Consider the following 19,488-nt stretch of genomic DNA (forward strand, 5'->3'; position numbering starts at 1 on the left):
TACCTTGCAGGGTTAAGTCCTCCCCTAGTGGCTGTCTATTAGACAGCCACTAGAGGAAACTTCCTGCTCTTTAGCACAGGTTGTCTGTGCTAGAGCGTCGCTGGACGTCCTCACGCTGTGTGAGGACCTCCAGCGTCGCTCTATTCCCCATAGGGAAGCATTGAAATTAATTTTCAATGCTTTCCTATGGGGTGCGCTAATGCGCATGTGCGGCATTGCCGCGCATGCGCATTAGGTCTCCTCGGCCGGCGGGCGAGATCAGTCTCGCCCACAGGCCGACGTAAGCAGAAGGAGGAGCGGCGGGGGAGGAGGAAGCAGCGACGTGGGACATGTCGCTGCCTCTGGTAAGTCACTGAAGGGGTTTTCACCCCTTCAGCAACTGGGGATTGGGGGGTGGGAGGGAGAGGGACCCTCCAGTGCCAGGAAAACGGATTGTTTTCCTGGCACTGGAGTTTCCCTTTAAGAGTTCTCTATGTGGAAAACGGGCACAGTGCTACCATACCGATATGCAACATCAAATGGCCTGCAGGGTGTTTAAACATATCTGCTTACACACAATGCATGCACATGGTACAATTACATGTATTTGGGGGAATGCAGACTTTGTAATTAAAGCAGCAGGCAATTATGACAATATCTCTATAATCAATTATAATTTCACCAGCTGTTGGTACACCGATTACACTACTTAGCTGAAGCAGACTTTTCCACTAACACAATACATAGGTACATTGATGTTCATATATGTAACAAACAATAAAAAATAAAAAAATAAATTATAACACTTTAAAAATGTAGGTTTTCTACTTTAATCTTACCCGTTTGTCCAATGTTCTCTCACGTACAAAATTAAGTAGGTGGTCATTGACAAGTAGAAGGTCTTTCTTTGCAGCAGTAACTATAGACACTATAACATCATGCCTAATTGCTTCTTCTGGATCATGGGATCTCACTTTAAGGTAGTCTAAGAAATACATAAAATGCTAATTTTGAAGAGAAGTAATATTTAAATTGATATACAGAAGTTGTGGAAAAATTCTACATACTACATTTTTCGCTAAAGAAAAATCGTTAAATACAAAAAACTTTGATTTAATGGAACACTATAAGCACCAATACAACTTTTGTTTAACAAAGTGGTTTTGATACATAGATCATGCCTCTGCAGTTTCACTGCTTAACACTCAGCCATTTCGTAGTTAAATCAATGTTGTTTAAGCAGTCCTAGCCACACCTCCCAGCTGAGATTCACACTGCCTCCATACACACTTCTTGAAAAGGAGTCAATTTTTTTTAGTTTCCCTTATCACACAGTATGTTTAACTTGAAATAACCTAAGTGGCATGATCTATACACTAAAACCGCTAAACTAAAGTTGTGTTGGTGCTTACAGTATCCTTTTAATTTCCTCTACATAGAGTGTGAGAATGTGCTTAAATAAGCTGCTACAAGTCTTTCATTGCAGTTTAACCCCTTAAGGGCCAAACTTCTGGAATAAAAGGGAATCATGACATGTCACACATGTTATGTGTCCTTAAGGGGTTAAGTAGGATAGAATTGATATTGATTAAGCAGTAGTGTAAAATCCACTTCATCAAGCCAACTGAAAAGTGGAGCAATCTAATGGTAAACGCAATAATACACAAAAGAGGACAAGCACTAATAATTCAAACTACAAGATGGATTTGGGCAGCAAACACTGATCACAAGGGGGACCTACAATCTCTAAAAAAAAAATGAAGCCAAAACTATAAGAAATACATGTTGTTCCTAACGATAAAAAGTATCAAGGGACATTGTCCAGAAGTTCTCATCTATTGCTGCCCGATGAGGAAAATCTTGTCAAGACACTCAAAAACGGTTTGACAAAATAAAATAACTAAAAATTATTAAAACAAATCTTTAACAAAAACGAGCACATGCAATTTATCATCTTGCTAAAAATCAAGCACTCTATTTGTACAAAACCGCAGACAGCAGAAAAAAAAAAAAGTTTTCAATACCTGTTAAATCCTTTGCAAGATCTGGGTGGTTCATTAAACAATGACTGGCGAACTTCACACATTCCAGACGAATGGGTACATGTATGTCATTAAACCTGACCATCAAATTAAACAGTTTTAATAGAATTATAAACATGCACCAGGAAAAAAAAATTTAAAAGGGGGGGTGGGGGGGAGAAAGAGAGAAGAGAGAGATAACTTTTAGTCAGCAGTGGACAAATCATCCCCCCAATTAAAATAAAACAAATGTAAAAAAGGGGGAGGAGAGGCATGTAGGTGAGGCTGACAGCCACTGTATACCATCAAGAAGCTTAAAACATCATCACACCATGCAGCTAGTATGACAGTGTGAGGAGAGGAAGCAAGAGGATGGGGCAAAGCCAATGATCAGTAAAGGTGCTTCACTACAAGGTCAGGCTGTTGGGTCACCCAAGGTATAAGTAATCTGTTTAAAGGATCACTCCAGAATGATTTTTTGTTTTTAAACAAAAATCACTGTGGAGCAGATCTACCCCAATAAATAGTTGCATGCATTTTTTTAGGACTCCAGCCTATGCAAGCCCTCCAATTTTTACACAGAAGATACGAATATTCTCTTCACAGGGGATAACCAAACTCATTGAAAGTCTATTAATCTGTGCACACGTGCGTGTCTGATTTGAAGTCTGTGGAGGCTTTGGATTGTCTGAAGACACTGGTCTAAAGGAGAGGAGGCAGGGGTGCTGAAGTAGAGCATGCCTGCCACTTCTGTTAGCTATGGGGAGCTAATGGAAGGAGGAAGCATCCAATAGACTGTAAGCTCGTTTGAGCACAGTCCTCTTCAACCTCTCGTTCCTGTAAGTTTTCTTGTAATTGTCCTATTTATAGTTAAATCCCCTCTCTCATAATGAAGCATGAGCCAGAGTAGCAGTGGATGGCTCTGATTGGCTGAGAAAGTCAGCTGACCATTTTCAGCTTATCACGTACCCTATTCATGGGACAAATTGGTATAGTGACTAGGAAGTGTGCAAACTCTGCTTTAGCCATATCTATAGAGATGGGTCACACTGTGGAAGACCCAGGACTATTATGTAGTGATAAACTGTTCAAAAATAGTTTAACATTGAATGAAAGAACAGTGTCTGGGAACTCCAGAAACAAATTCACTAAGATGAAAATGTTCATATGGTCCCTTTAAAGCAGCTCTGTCAAGGCAATATCGGTTTTGGGTATTTGTATTTTGTCTATAAATGATACACAGGTCTTGTAAGGTGTTCCATAAACTGACCGTGACACCGCTCCTGGCTGATTAAGTGACTGGAGTTTAAGAAGTTCATCACAACAAACAGGTGCCTACTGGGGACAGTTTTAAGAATGCATATCTTCAGCTTCTCTCGGCCGGCACAACACAGGTCTTTGAAAGGTCTTACAGAGACCCCAGATGGAGACCCCCCTTAACCCATCCAGTGTTTGGAAAGGATTGCTTTCACATTTGAAACTCATGTATTAGCAAGTGATTAAAGCAGCAGTGGCACTAATCCAAACTCTGCTATTATCATTTTCACTCCTTGCTCATGTAAAAATCAAAGTCAAGTAGGGAAATATTTGCACCCCCTGCTGAATGTACAGTTTCAGGTTGTTGGAGACAGTTATCCTATACTAATGCTTCAGGTACTGATAAAATATCCAGAATAGTGTGGGGATACAGGAGTGGTGCAAAGAAAAGGAGGAGGCCTGTCTGGACACCTATACATTTGCCACAGACCTGACTAAAAACTGAATGTTGCGCATTAGATATGTAAATTTATTTAATAGAAGCCATCAATGAAGAAAGAAAAAAAAAAACGCCACCATGTCCCTTTGCGAGAAACCACAGTTTCAAAAACTTTTAAATACCTTCCCAGGTAGCACTGCCAAAGAGGTTTGTTCTGAGATGCCAGCTCTGAATCCTTTGCCCCAAACATCTTTGCCAAAAGTCTGACCACCTGCAGGCGCTCCTCATTATCGTTACTCTATACATGAACACATAGTTACAGGGAATTAGTTAAAATACATACATTTGTGTAAAAAGTCAGCGGTTCAAAAAGTTTTTGTCTAGACATCTGTTGATGCCTGTAAACCAGTACAATATGGCTGTGTTATGAGTTTACACATTTTAATAACAAATAAATCATGATTTTAGTTAGAAGAAAAATATCTGAAGGCATTATAAATTAAACCATTGTTTTCCTTGCAGGCTGTGCCCAGCAGACAGCAGGTTAGTTGTCAAAGCATCCACATGATTTGAATACTGGGCATCTGGGCACTCCTGGCACCATGACCACTAAAGTGCTAAGAAGTGGTTATTGTACTAAGAGTGTTTCTAAAAGGACAGCATTCACAGTTTTGTGACCGGACTTTGCATCAAAGCTGCTGAGGGAGAAAGGGGAACTCCATGCTCCATAAAACATGAAATTCGTTAGTACTTGGACTGGACCTTTAACAGTGTCTGACTACTTGATTTAGAAAAGATAAACTAACAGTCCCAATCACTCCCAAATCACGGCATGTTATAATGTAGTGGATTCCCAAAAGCTTTTATCCAATTCATAAACACCGTCAGAAATAAATGGACCTGGTTTCATCTTCACTGATGGTGGGGAGGGGGGGGGAACCATGCTAAGTTTTATACTGGATTATTTAAAATATAGAAGATCCTATTCAATTGATACAAACCCAGGCATAAAACAGTTATTTTTTTTAATCTGAGCTCTAAAAATCTACTTTGGCAGCACGATTATTTTATAGCAATATAAAAATGACTGAAAGCCTTGCTGATGCAAGACTCCAAAAGATATTTATGTGGACGACAAGTGGATAATTTCCAAACAAAGAACCTCGCAAGAACAGCTGCATCACCAAGCAAAAATAAATAAGTCAGAAAACTGCTACTAGCACGGTATGCAAATTCACAGTAATTCAAAGACTATTGTCTGCCAGATAATTATGTCTACTCAAATTATATCTCTAGAAAGAAAAATACATTACTATACTTTATGTTGTCAGGCACATCATACAGCTGCTAAAGCAATATGAAATATAACTTTCAATAATCCGTAGGCACGGTTTATTAACTAAAAATAAAGCATGCAACGGATTGGAGAAATAAAGCAGTGAAATACATTATATTTCACACGTAACTTGTACAGTGTCCTAGTCGTTAAACTCCAAAGACACAAAATTAATGTTTTATTCACTAAACAGTGAGTTGTGGAAAAAACATTTAATGAGAAGTTGTCACTTGAACACTGAAAATGACCGTTGTATGCTTACCCTACTAAATGCTACTGTAACATTTATTGGGGTAAACAATGCTGCAGGTGCATGTAAAAAAAAAAAAAAAAAAACCTGAAAACCAAAAAGCAGTACATATAGATCTGTTGCACTTCCTTTGACGCCTCATGTTGCTTTGGGCACACTCTTGAAATTCCAAATTTAAAAACTGCATTTGCAGAGAAACGCTTACAAGCAAATTCACGCTCTGGCATTCATTTCAGCAGCCCTGCTCTTAGGGCACTGCAGGAATTAATTTAAATTTACATGCAATATCTATTTAAGTTAAATTCATTTAAAAAAATAAATAAATTAAAAGAAAAAAAAAAAAGCACACACAAGTAGTAGAATTAATATTTCTACCTTTTGGTTAACTATTTGCTTGTGCATAGGGACAGCTCTACTACTTTAAAGTTAGAATTCCTAGAATGTTTCAAATTTCTTCCAACTCTTTTGTGGTGGCCTTAAAGCAGGGGTCCTCATGCTACGGCCCGCAGGCCGGATTCGGCCCGCCAGGATCCTGAACCCAGCCCAAGCACTCAGGGCCACCCGATGAGCCCTATATCTTCAAAGGCCCGTTAAGCGCTGCGGCCAGGCCCCTTTAACCCCTTAAAGACACATGACATGTCTGACATGTCATGATTCCCTTTTATTCCAGAAGTTTGGTCCTTAAGGGGTTTAAAAAAAAAAAAAAAACACAACACAGCAGCAAAGTAGTGATGGGAGGAAGTGGCCGTCACTTCCTCCCAGCTCCCTCCGCTCAGGAGGGAAGAAAGACAGGCAGCGAGGAAGGAAGAGCCACGCCGACTTTTATCAGCCACAGCCACCCTCCTGCAAAAAAAGTAAAAAAATAGCTGTTTGTGTCAGCATGTAAGTCTTATGTCAGCATGTAAGCGTGTTTGTGTCTGTATGTATGTTAGTATGTGTATGTGTGAGAAAACAAGGGGCAGGCTGCACTAAGCTAAAGTATGTGTATGTGTGTCTTTATATGTGTCGGTTTCAGTATGTATAGGAATTTGTTTAAAAAAATGTCAAACTATAGTCCGGGCCCCAGCAGTGTCTGAGGGACCGTGAGCTGGCCCCGTTTAAAAAGTTTAAGGACCCTTTCCTTAACGTGACAGTCAAACCCCTACCCCCCTCATCCTTCCCTTACTTGCTTTGTATCTTATAATTATACTCCCAATTGCCTATATATTTATGTTATCTTGCTTGGACACTGGATCTCAGTAGGTGCAGCTATTTTGTAAAAAAAACACAAAATGGTAAATAAAATAAAAGCAATTACCTTGAGTTTGAACTCCAGCTGAGGTAAAACAGACAAGAGCAAATGGCTATCTATATTGTACAACTCCAGAATCAGATCGAAGACATGTTCGGATAAATCGCTAATAGAAGTCTTGCCAAGCATGAGAACCTGGTTGAAAAACTAGCAAAAAAGGAAGGAAAAAACAAAAACACCTTAATATTTTCCCAATGAATGCAGAATTGTGATTTCTAAAACAGTAGGATACAAAGTATTAAACAGATCAGCCTATTTCCCTACAAAGCTACAAGCATCAAATCATACCACCACCTCAGTTTGGCCTCAGTGTAGAGGACCCTAGCTCACATTTTGGACTATAAATACCAATATATACTGTATAGGGGTACTGCAAAGTAAACTTTACATCGGAAGCAGTTCAATATAGTACCATATCGCGTGTACACAGTTTGAACCATCAACATACATCACTTAACATTACACTCAGCGCCAAACATTTTGTGAAGCTATTTTCTTCCCATTTGTTAATCAATATTTTTGGAGAGGGGGGCTGGTTTATTTAGTCACAAAAAATTATTAAGGGGAGCATAACACATTGGTTGCAACTCCACTATCTTTGAGTGATATTGTGTACTCATGGAAACCCCTGCACATTTTAGTACATCAGTCTCATTTAATTTAAATATTTACACACAAACCCCCACCTCATAAGCAAATTGCCCAAGAAATTTCAGCAAATAATGATCAATACTTTTCAGCCCCTTAGTGCCCATTGCTTTCTACATTAAGATTTATTTCTACAAGTACAGGTTCACTGAAACATTTTACAGGTGTGGCAAAATGTGTAAACTTACATTTGTGATGTATGGTTCTATAGCTTGAGCTGTTCTCTTCAGCAATGCTTTAGCCAGGTCATAGGCTTGTTTGTTCAAATTCTAGGGGAATTGAAAACATGATGACTTGCTTAACACCAGTTGAAAGGATTTAAATAAACGTCTGATTAAATGAATTACAAATGTATGGAATTTATTTTATTATTGATTTTTTTTTATCTTAACCTGCAATGTCATAAAAGAGAAAGTGGAATAGAAAATTGTCTGTATACTATGTATGCAAAATGCTATACAAACTTTCAGCTGTACTAGTATTTCTTAGCAGTTGTGCCAACAATGCAAACTCCATTTTGCCAACAAACTATTCCATGAAGAAAGTCCTGTCACGTACACTACGCTGAATCAAATATGTGGCACGGGTCAGATAATTGTTGAAGTAACTAGATGGTATTATGTCCACTATGTTTATGTGGACAAATAGATTAATAAATATCAGTAATTCTGCATACTTAGTAGAGCTAAAAATATTTCTCAGAACTCCCTCTCCTTACAGATTTTGTTTTACTTTGTATGATATAACAGATCAGCCAACTTGTCTGGTTTAATTTTATTTGCCAACCAGAATCAAGTTTTCTTGATTGGATTTATACCACATGGTAGTAAGGGTGGCAGTTCTTTTGGCATACATGTTCAAACTACACTCATTTGTAAGGTGCCTTCCCCATCTTCATCATTGAGAACATACGCATAGCAAGATCAGTAATCCCAATCTACCAACTTCTTTGTGACTTTGCCAAAGTGATATCTGCTTCACCTCAATGACAGATTTAAAATGATCCAGCCCAGAACTCTTGTCCCAGGCAGGCCTATTATGCTGCTGGAGGTGGATTTCAAATTAATAATCTCTGTATGAGCAGCATTCCACACAACTGCTGCACATACAAAGTTCCTTGCACCATGACCACAATTCAGTATTGTGAATTGATCGTGTAACTTTAGCATTAAAGATTTCAAAATAAGTGATACAAAAGAATCTGCTAGCCAGCAAAGTTTCCATATCTTTGGAATACTGAATCAAAATCCAAGTTGATCACAGCCATTGCAGGGCGTTGCAGAGAATTGGAGCTACTTAGACTTTGCAAAGGCATTTGATACGGTTCCACACACAAAACCTTGGTGCTCAGATGATGGGGGGGAAAAAAAAGGTCTAAAGAAGAATTCTTGTTGTTGGATAGAACACTGGCTGAAAGAAAGTACAGCGAGTTGTCACTAAAGGAACCTGTATTCCCAACGCTTTAGTATCCCTGTTCCTAGTTCTGGATGAAGGCCCCTTTCCCAAAAAGAAATAAAAGATTTTTAACTTACCCTGCTTACTTCACAACCCCCTGCAACACCCTGGTGGAGGCACGGCCTTAACTGATGCTGCACAGCAAGTGGTGCACATTCATCCAAGCTACTATACAGGAAAGCATGAAATCAATACTTTCCTATGGGGGTTTCTGCATCACAAGACAGTTTTGCTCTGTTTGTGACGCAGAAGCACCTCTTGAGTTTACAGTAAGTCTAATGAGATGTGGAATTCACTGCCTGAAAAAGTGATTTTATAGAGTATAAAGATATTTATACAACTGGATGAATGATTGCAAAAATATAGCATTCAGGTGTATAATATTAATATATGGAATAAGAACTTCTTGATCCATGGAAAGGTCTGCCTTTCATTCAGGGGTCGAGAAATATTTTTTTCCTAGTTTGTTGCAAAATCGGAAGGCACTTCAAACTGGGTTTTCCATGCCTTTTTTTGGAACAGCAGAAACATGGGAGAAAGGCCACAAGTCTTTCATTCAGGCTATGTATACATGAGTTCAAAGCAGGCACTGAAAAGGTTATGCAAGAGTTTCAAGCTGGCTAATGTCAATTTGGTGCATTCAAGACATGCGAGTTCAACACACAAGCATGCTGGTGACAACGCACCATCCCGCAGTGCAGCTCATGTCCTTATCCTCCCCCAACATCCCTCCCTATCCCTTGAGGAGGGAGAACTTTGCCTCGGCGCTGCAATAGAGGCAAGTTTTGGCTTTATTTTTTTTATTGTTTTTTCTAAGGCGGCGGGAGGAAGAGGGGAGTATTATAGGAAAGATTACTCTAAGCAGAAATGTTTTATTAAGATACTTTTTTTTGGTCGAAGTAACCCTTCAAAAATCTACCTCAAAATCTGCAAATTGCTTTAGAGTTCCAATTAATTGCACAAACAGCCTATGACATCTGCAGTTACACACACAAAGAAAATCTAAAAGGCATCTGCAGCCAGCCAGACATTTAAAAACACATTTAGAAAAAATAAAAGCAGCAAACAAATATACACATTTTTAATGTCATAATTATCACACATTTTTATGCAGAGACCTGGAAGGAACAGTGTTGCTTAACATTCAGTTAATTCTCATTAATGAGAAGCTAAGAAGGCAAATTACAAGTAAACACTATGCATCCCCAAAACAATTAAATACAGCATATATATTCTCACAAAAAATAAATGCCAATTGCCAGATAAAAAGGAAAAAATAAATACAAATTAAATATTGTATTAAACATGTCATGTGACTTAAACACATTTTCTAAAGTTTATAGCAGAGAATTGCTTACATTTGTTGTGTAACATTATAGTGTTATTTAATCAGACAGTAAAAAGACAATACCTTGTGTGCAGGAACCAAGTTTACTAGAACAGTATCCAATAACTCCTGAGAAACTGTGTCTCCTTCACTGACTATAGAGCTCATCAGGTCCACCATATGCATGTGAACTTTCTGATTATGGCCATTGCTAAAACAAAAAACAAACACATTGGTCAATACCACAATAGTGAGAGGGAGAGACACACAAACAAACACCTATATAGCAATTAGGATGCCAAATTGTTGAGCAATGTGCCTGCATCCTTTATTGGCCAAATTCACTAGTGTTTTGGAGTTATTTTTGTATGTTTTAAAAAGAGAGTGGTGGCATGTATGTAAAAGGGACACTCCAGACCCCTAAAGCACTTTAGCTAGCTGCTATTTTTTCATTTTGCAAAAAGTACAGCTTTTAATAGCTATTAACCTTTATAAATTAACTTTATTACGCCCCCGCGTCTGTCAGACAACCTGTTGTGCTATTTCCTGGTGATTAAAGGACCACTATAGGCACCCAGACCACTTCAGCTTAATGAAGTGGTCTGGGTGCCAGGTCCATCTAGGATTAACCCTTTCTGCTGTAAACATAGCAGTTTCATAGAAACTGCTATGTTTATAATAGGGTTAATCCAGCCTCTAGTGGCTGTCTCATTGACAGCCGCTTCCGCGCTTCTCACTGATTTTCACAGTGATAAGTCGCCAGCGTCCATAGGAAACCATTGAGAATGCTTTCCTATGGACTGGCTGAATGCGCGCGCGGCTCGTGCCGCGCATGCGCATTCAGCCGATGACGACGAGAAGGAGGAGGAGGAGAGACCTCCCGCCCGGCGCTGGAGAAAGAGGTAAATTTAACCCCTTCTACCCCCTAGAGCCCGGCGGAGGGGGGGCCCTGAGGGTGGGGGGGAACTAGAGACCTTATATAGTGCCAGGAAAACGAGTGTTTTCCTGGCACTATAGTGGTCCTTTAACGCCTTAAGGACCAAACTTCTGGAATAAAAGGGAATCATTACATGTCACACATGTCATGTGTCCTTAAGGGGTTAAACTATCAGTATTAAAAGGAACACTGCAACAGTTTAAAATGTATTACTTCGTAACAATCAAGTGTTCTATAGTTAATTTAGATTTATGGGCTCACAACAAACTGTTACCTGCAAGGATTAGAGGCAATAGCTATAATACACTAAAAACGCTTCGCTGTGAAAAGCCTCACATCCGCTTTGAGTGAGCACTCATTGCATGTGAGGAGGAATACTTCCCCTGCTGTCTGATCATAGCTGGGAGGGTGCAAGCTAGAAGCTTTATTCCTCTTGAAATCTGCACTTTTAGAATTAAGATAGAATAGACACTAATGACATATAAAGCAAATTTCATTTGTAGGATCAACAACACTACTTACTTAATAACGGAGAACAGAGTTCTGTAAAGTTGGGTGAAGATTTCATTACTGTCCTCTAATTCAAAACATATGTTGTATGACTTGACCCATGCAATGTTCTAAGTGGAAATGAGAAATAAAATGTAAAATAGGAGAAGGTGTGTTAAAAAAAAATAATAATAATAAAAGTGTACACATACCAACAGATTAGTACCAATACACAGACCTACACAAAAACCTAATTAATCTCTTACCTCAAGTAAATAGAAATATCTATTAAACTGAGGACTCTTCGTATCTTCGAGCCCCTTGAGCTGTCTGGTTATGAACATAAAAATATCCTACAGAGATAAATTGGTATGTATGAATAATTATTCTTTCAAGAGTGAAGGCATTCAACAGTGATTAAGAAGAAAAGACATAAAACAGAAAAATCATATGTCTGAGCATAATTTGGCTGGTATTTCTTGAGCATTTGTCAGACAAGCTCAATCTTTACTAAAAACATTTAATTTAGATAGAAGACAAATACTTTTACATAAGGCATGGGTGGCAAATTCTAATTTTACAGTAAAAGGAACAATCATACACCATTACAATGGGAACAAAGTTTAATGGAAAACTTCATGTTGTGTATATGGTCAAAGCAATTCTCCTGGGCACAAATTGTACGCCAGCTTATAATAAGTGAAAATTCAACCGTGTTTAGTAGCCATGGGCTCTCCAGGCTTGCAGTGGTAAGACATTTTCAGGTCTGTCTAGTAATGTAGAGAAATGCTTCAGATAAATAAAAAGATAAGTATATTTATGACACATTTTCCTCTGCAATATAAATCACCTGAGAATAAAATGTGCATTCATTGAGAAAAAAAACACACAGATTTTTAACTATAAAAGAAAACTGTTCATCCTAGAAACTTTACAAATGCATACAATTGTATTTTTTTTTTGTCTCTAGAATATAAATTGGATTCTGAACACCAGGTACGCTATTACAGAGGGACATATGTTTATAAAGCACAGTTCGCAACTACCAATAGATACAAAAATACAAACACACACACACACACACACTTGCCTTTAATTTATCCGGAGACGTATATGGAGCTTCTGGAGCATAAATCCTGAATATATCTGCCAGGCAACATGCTACAAGCAAACGCACATCTTTATCAGGATGTTTGAGAAAGAAGTCAGATGCCAAGTGTAGTGCAAGATTAAGATATTGTTCTTTTTCCTCTTCAGAATCTTGATCCATATCCATGAAGGTCTTCACAACCATCTAAAGAGGAAAGATTGAGGTTACTATTTTAAACGCTTATATATATACACACAAAATCAAACCCCTTGTGTTCTTCAGGAGTTTATTCACACAGCCTTTCACACTGTGCCTTGTGTACAATTTATTTTTCAAAAATATTTATCAAGGATTCATTGAGATTTCTGCTGTTTTCAAGCATGTCCTGTTCCACAAAATTCAATTTTTACAATATGGTACAATATATTAAAAATGTAAAATATTAAAATACACGTATAAATTTAACACAGAACAAGTCCGAAAACAATCAACCATAATTAAAGGTGCAATGCAGGATGGTGAGGGATAAGTACAACAATGGAAGCCTGACCAGAAAATGTAAGAAATGGGGGGTTTCTGCACAGTTTGAGAAACAGCAGAGGAACATTGAGAAAGGGGTACACAGTCCCTGTTATTTTAGACTGCAAACACAGAGTTGGTAGGGAAAGAATGGAAAGGCAAAACATGCAGATTTTGCATATTAACAGTTATCAAGTGAAAACTCACCTTCAATCGTCTCACCATCTCTTCTTTAGAGATTTTGTCTGAAATTTCTTTCACCCCAGGGGGATACGTGATTTTCCCATCATTGGCTTTGGCTTTTGAATGAGCCATTGTTGCAAAACTTGATGGGACCTCCAATAGAGACCTACATGAAAAAGCATGGTAAATGATCCAGAAATTGGCTTGTGTAAAAATAGGTTACAGTTAGATGAAAATAAAACCGTGAGTTACGTATTATGAATTTCAGTCACACTCGTACAAGAAGATGTATCAGTGGCTGAACTAGTAAAGAAAAAAAAAGGCAGCAATAATTTAGTCCAACATTTTGCAGTGAGAATAGAGATTGAATTAAAAAAATGTTTTTTTTTTGTTTTGTTTTTAAAGTATGACTTTACATTTTTATTTTGTTTAGCTCGTGGGGGAAAAAAAACAAACAAATGCAAAACAAAGAACACAATACCCCAAAGCACGATTGTTCTAAAGCAGCATTTCCCAATTGGTGTTCCGCCACAAAAATGAAAAAAATAAAATGCCGGTGGGCGGCGAGGGAGCAGTGATCTCCCTCGCGCACACAGCAGTGATGCTGGAGCCGGAATAGGACGTTGGTCCGGCTCCGGCATCAATAAGAGGCACGCGAGGGAACTGAGCAGGGACATCACTGCTCCCTCACCGCCCTTTTGTGTCACTGTACCCCACTACTCCCTATAGCATGTAAGTTCATTGAGCAGGGCCCTCAATCCTTCTGTTCCTGTGTGTCCAACTTGTCTGGTTACAAATATGTGTCTGTTTATCCACCCATTGCACAGCGCTGTGGAATTTGTTGGCGCTTTGTGAATAGTATTAATAATGACAAAACTGTGAGAAAGGTACAGTATCAGGCTCACATTTAACTAACCAGTGGCCCACAAAAAAATGATGCTTCACGACAATTAAGCATGTGCGCCAGCTGTGAAATGCTATTTTGGAGAGACAGAAGGCAGGAAGGGGTAGGTAGAGACACAAGGAAAGAGATGATTATGAAGAGGTTGGGGAGACATGTCAGAGTTGAAGCAGATACAAAATTAGGAACGATGAGAGGAGATGAAAGATCATTCTACAGATTTCATCCACCAGCCTACAACCAAACATCAGAAAGGTCACCTCTAAGACTCAAACACAACCATCTTATTGACATCACATGCATTGGCCCAGGTAAGAATTTCAGTTTAAAAAAAAAAAAGTGTCTGTACTCTTCTCAATTGATTATCTTACATGCCAAACCAGACCAGAGATTAGCAACCTCAACACATAGGTAGAAAAAGCAATATGATACAAAGAATCAGAGTATGAAGTTACAACAGCAGTGGTTCAAGCTCGAGTTTGATAAAGACCTCATTTGAGATCAAAACATTACTGTTGTAACTTGATATTCTGATTCTTCAATAAATCTGCCACCATGTCAACCTTGAGTTCCTGGATCATGTTGGCTTTTCCCCTCTCAATAGGTTTCCCTTCTCACCCTGGTCACCTCTAGGCAGAAAGGTTAATTTCATCCCTGGTGACACACTTCAAGCCTTCACAGAGTTTCACAAGCTGGATGCCGATCCAGTCGCCATTTATTGGCTTAGAGTAAGGTAACTCTGTTCCAACGCTGACAAAGAAGTGAGCTTGCCATCATCAGTGACGAGATTTGCCCTGCATGGTGATATGTCCCAAGTAAGGTAAATCAAATAAAAACAGAGGAGGAGTTGAAGATGGTCCAGAGGTGGGTGTTAGGCAAAGAGTAACACCCACGAAGCACGACTATGGCAGTGCTGTAACGGAGAAAAAGTGAGTAAATCTTTATATTACACTTTGAATACACCATGTATCTTTGTGATATATGGAGTATTCAATGTAAATGGGAGCGATTGAAGGTCAGTAAACTTTTTTTCACTACAGGTTCACTTTCACATTACAATAAGTAGTAGCAGCTTTGGCACTTAGAAAGCCACTTAGCCTAGCATCTTACAAATCCCCATAGCATTGATTGAATGCTTTCCTATGAGGAAGGCCTAATGTGTGTGTGGCTCTGCGGTTCCTCGTGCTGACATCGGAGGTGGAGATGGAGCCAGCGCCAAGGGACCTCAGCACTGGAACAAGGGAAATGTTTTTAACCCTTTGCCTTGGTGGAGTGGGGGGGAGAGGGAATTGCCTCGGGGGAGGGACACTGTTAGGAATACAGTTTATCATTCATAAACTACAGTGTTCCTTTAAAAGGTTTTACATTATAAATCAAATGTATTTTCTTCCAGATGTGAATATCCCTTAAACTATAATGAGCGAAGTTCTTTGTCATCTGACCATACATGGGCATAATTATATGCGTACTTTGCATTTCTTTTAGTAAGTCATAATACATCCCTCACAACCATTGAATTTTGGGCTCCAGATTTTTATCTCTGGTGTCCTACTTCGAGGAACACCAGAGATCATGTCCCAGTAAGGTGAAGCTAGAGTGCACATCATTACATATACCAGCTTTGCAATTAGGACATTCAACTTATGGGAAGAGCAATATAGCATATGTGCAGCTTGAGAATGTGTGACGAGCATTAATGTTAGGCTGAAATAACACCCTACAAGGATACACACACACACACATCAGCGACGTGAAATTTCATATATCCCAATGTTGGAGAATGTTAATATAAACTTGATAAAATAAGTATAGTGAGTATATGTATACACACCATTATTTCAGATTGCGCCTGTCTAGAGCCCTGGACATTAACATGGTTACTCGGAAAGCTACCATTTTTTTTGTTCATCCAAATAAAATATTAATAGAAAGGCTAGTTTTGAAACATTTTTACAGTTCAGCTATAAATCACAACCTTTGGCCTCAAGCAGATTTACTGTGCCAAAATTCAGAGTATCTCACCCACTCTATCCCTGTGCCCCTTCCATAGTGTGAATGTGATGACGTTTTCTAATTGTGTGCAATGTGTTTTGCACACCCCACCACCCCCAGACGAAGAGTAACTGGCTGAAGGGAAGATGAGGAGGGGTGGCTAGCTGCAGAGAGGTCTGGTGAGGTTAAGATAAGCAGGTGAGAGTTAGTCTCGGAGTAGATTACCTTCTGTGGTTAAGTATAAAAATTATATTACATTGGATAGACTATACAACCAGCACATCTCATTGCAGTCTCGTCCAATTACAGTCATCTGAAACCCCTGCTCCGGAATTATTCTAAATTCTGATCAATCCTTAATTTCAGCCTCTGCTCCAGCCTTCCTCCAGGTTCCCCGCTAACCTCCGATCCTGCCTTGGCTCCAGCATGCCATGTGCCAGATCTGCAACTACTTCCTGTTTCAGAGAGACCAACAACCTCCACTGTCTCTCAACTGACTCCGTGAGTGCCAGACTGCTCAGATCCTGTCCTCCAAATGACACTCAGAAGCAGGGCTTGAAAATCCCCTCTCTTCCCATGCCCAAAAAAAAACCTGCCAGCCCAGAACTTCATCTCCCAGGTGTCAAGCAATAGAAAGAAGAGGACTCACAGGTCTTGCTGCTAGTAAAGATTCAGGATTTATGTATTTTACAGAAACGAGCCTCAACTCTTTTATAGTTTTAATAATAAAAAAAAAAAATTAAAATTCATTTTTAAGCTTTAATTTGTAAACATATACAGTATAAGTAAATAAAGTGTCAGCAAATGCAAATTTAATACATGAACGAGGCTTGTTTTTTTTTTCCTGTGTTAATTAAAATGAAATGTTATATATATATATTCCTTTTGAAAATATTTTCTGTCCTTGACTTATTTTCATCCTGTTCCCAAACCCCTTCATTACTTGAATAAGGTATTTTCAGCCTAATTCACTATGTTAAAATGTTAGTGGACATATCACAGGTATGACAGGTTGATTGCATCACAACAGTCTTTATCCCCAGTGCTCCAAGCACATCTTTGCTTCGTCATTCAGTGCAAGATATTTACCAGTCAGCTTGTTTTATATTCAGTCTTCATCTCTGAGGAAAATCAGTAAGATTTAATGCTTCCAAAATGTTTCTAGAGTGGAAATATTGCAGCTCTTCTAATGCAAATTGTAAAGAATGCAAATGATCAATACTTCAAAAGATCCATTGAGGGATAAAAATTAAACATGGAATGAAAGGCAAGAAAAATAAAATAACCTTTTTTCTCTCTCTAGATTAGAAAAAGTGCACAACAACAGGGATAAACAAGTATTCCCAAATGGGCATGTAGACATTTACCAGAGCAATAAGCACCTTGCAACCAAAAACAGAATCCTAAGAGACTTGTATGCCTAACAGTATTTTGAGAAAGTGTGAATGGAGGACCATGTTGCAGCCTAGCAAACTGAGCCAAAGTTGCCAATACCTTAGATGCCCATGATTTACCAATTCCTTTTGTGGAATGAGCCTTTAAATGAAGTTGAGAAGTAACTTAGGGGACTTGTAGGGAAGCATGATAGCTTCTTTATTCCATCTTGCCAATGAGCCATTGAATGCCAAGAGATCTTTTGATTAGGATAGCAAACAATCAGCCTGTTGGAACAACGAAAAGGTTTTGGTCATTCCAAATAGCACTGAAGTGCACTTAACATCATCAAGGTAATGAATTTTACTTTCCTTCCTGTTCCAAGGGTTCTGACAATGTTGGAAGCACAATTTCCTTGAGGTTTTTCACCAAAGAAAAAAATACCTTATCTATAAGAAAACCAGAGAGGGAGGATGTGTTGTAAAGCCTGAAGTTCCCCAAACTGATTTGCTGATGTAACAGCCACCAGAAAAGGTAAGGATGCAGACATTGCATTCCTCTAACAGTTCAAAAGGGGATTCACAAAGCGTTGACCAAAGATCCCACGGAAGAACCATTTGTCTGATTATTGGGAGGAGATTAGAGAAGGCTTTGAAAAACCTGGAGATCAGAGGATCTGAAGCCAAGTCTCTGAATTTTGGACTAGCAAAGATGTTGAATGTAGACCCTTCGCAAAGCCCTAATGTGCAAATCTTAGAATATTCTTAACAGAAGTTGATTTTTTTGTGAATTCCCAGGAACCAGATAGAATAGAATGTCCTCCAGATCCTGGAATAAAGTCTACTTGTAAATTATTTCTTTGAGGTAATAAGTCAAACTTCCAGTCTTGGGCCATTTGAACTGACAAGATTGAATGTTTTAAGAGTCAGTACACGTCTTGAAACACAACCTGGTTTCTCTACTGACAGGTGCCAGAAGTTTATTTTTGAAATGCTCACGAAAATTGAGAACTGCTCCAAGGCAGAAGGGAAGAATTGCAATGATTCTTGTCTCCCTCCATTGCTAGTTTGGTTGATAGAGACTAATCGTCTGGTTTTCTTGTGTATTCTTAAAGATATCAGGTCTATTTATGGAGTTTTTGAATCTCAACACTATTCCTTGAAAAGTTTAATGGTAAAGAGACCAATATCCTTGCTTAAAATAATTACTGCCCAGAGCATCTATCAAAACATTGGTTTCTCTTCAAGTTTAACTGCAAATAGAGAGAAGGTGACTTCTGCACCCAAGGCAGGAAGAGAGACTCCAGTTGCGTTATAAGGAATTTTATCTAAAGAGACTGTATGTAAGACGTCTACCACCAAATCAAAAACTGTTTATTGTGTATGGATAAATTCTCATCAATAGGTCCAGCAAAGAGGCTCTTCTGTTCCATTCTGACAGAATATTTCTTTATCAAGGCCTCATTCATACCTTGGTCCAACTGACAGCTGGAATTGAAGCGGTAAAGAGAGAACAACCTCGTTGCTTTTCTTACGGAACATTTAGTTTAAAGAGCCATAATAGACCTGAAGATATGAGGTTTCCTTTCTGCTGGAAAAACAAAAAACACCACTTTCCTTTGAGCGAAGTCTAGAGGAGACCCAAAAACCTAATCACTCTAGTGGGAACCAATACAGAGTTCACTTGATTTAAAATCCAGCCATATGGCCAACATAGACTGTTTCGATGTCTCTGACAAGTAGTTTTGGTCTCAATGACCCAAATGGCTTTTGAACTAGAAACAGCCATATGTAGAGGTTCCTGAAACGTGTTCTGTGGGTGGAGGTTTTTTTTTTTTTTACTTCTGCAAATAGAGTTGAAGCAGTTTTGGGTGAGTGGACTTAAAAGCCTAAAAGACCATTCAACTCAAAATGGTATCCTCTTAAAATAGCAAGGACCAAATAATCTGTGGTGGATGTCTTTCCTGGGAAAACGAAGGCAGGAAGTCTTCCACTTATTGC

At 38.8% G+C, this 19,488-nt stretch overlaps 1 protein-coding gene across 1 annotated transcript in view; it reads right to left on the reverse strand.

Moving 5' to 3' along the window:
* PDS5B (PDS5 cohesin associated factor B) overlaps window positions 1-19,488 on the reverse strand; it is an 81,514-nt gene that overhangs the window by 37,424 nt on the left and 24,602 nt on the right. Inside the window, exons 2-11 of the mRNA XM_063429324.1 lie at window positions 13,246-13,387; window positions 12,520-12,723; window positions 11,696-11,782; window positions 11,463-11,560; window positions 10,088-10,214; window positions 7,410-7,490; window positions 6,580-6,720; window positions 3,879-3,994; window positions 2,004-2,098; window positions 819-964 (exon numbers count right to left, since the gene is read on the reverse strand). Of these exons, the coding sequence (XP_063285394.1) occupies window positions 819-964; window positions 2,004-2,098; window positions 3,879-3,994; window positions 6,580-6,720; window positions 7,410-7,490; window positions 10,088-10,214; window positions 11,463-11,560; window positions 11,696-11,782; window positions 12,520-12,723; window positions 13,246-13,353 (1,203 nt within the window). The 5' untranslated portion in view covers window positions 13,354-13,387. The remainder of the gene's footprint in view (window positions 1-818; window positions 965-2,003; window positions 2,099-3,878; window positions 3,995-6,579; window positions 6,721-7,409; window positions 7,491-10,087; window positions 10,215-11,462; window positions 11,561-11,695; window positions 11,783-12,519; window positions 12,724-13,245; window positions 13,388-19,488) is intronic.

The sequence above is a fragment of the Pelobates fuscus genome, chromosome 1 (genome assembly GCF_036172605.1).
Source record: "Pelobates fuscus isolate aPelFus1 chromosome 1, aPelFus1.pri, whole genome shotgun sequence".
In the NCBI taxonomy this organism is placed as follows: Eukaryota; Metazoa; Chordata; class Amphibia; order Anura; family Pelobatidae; genus Pelobates; species Pelobates fuscus.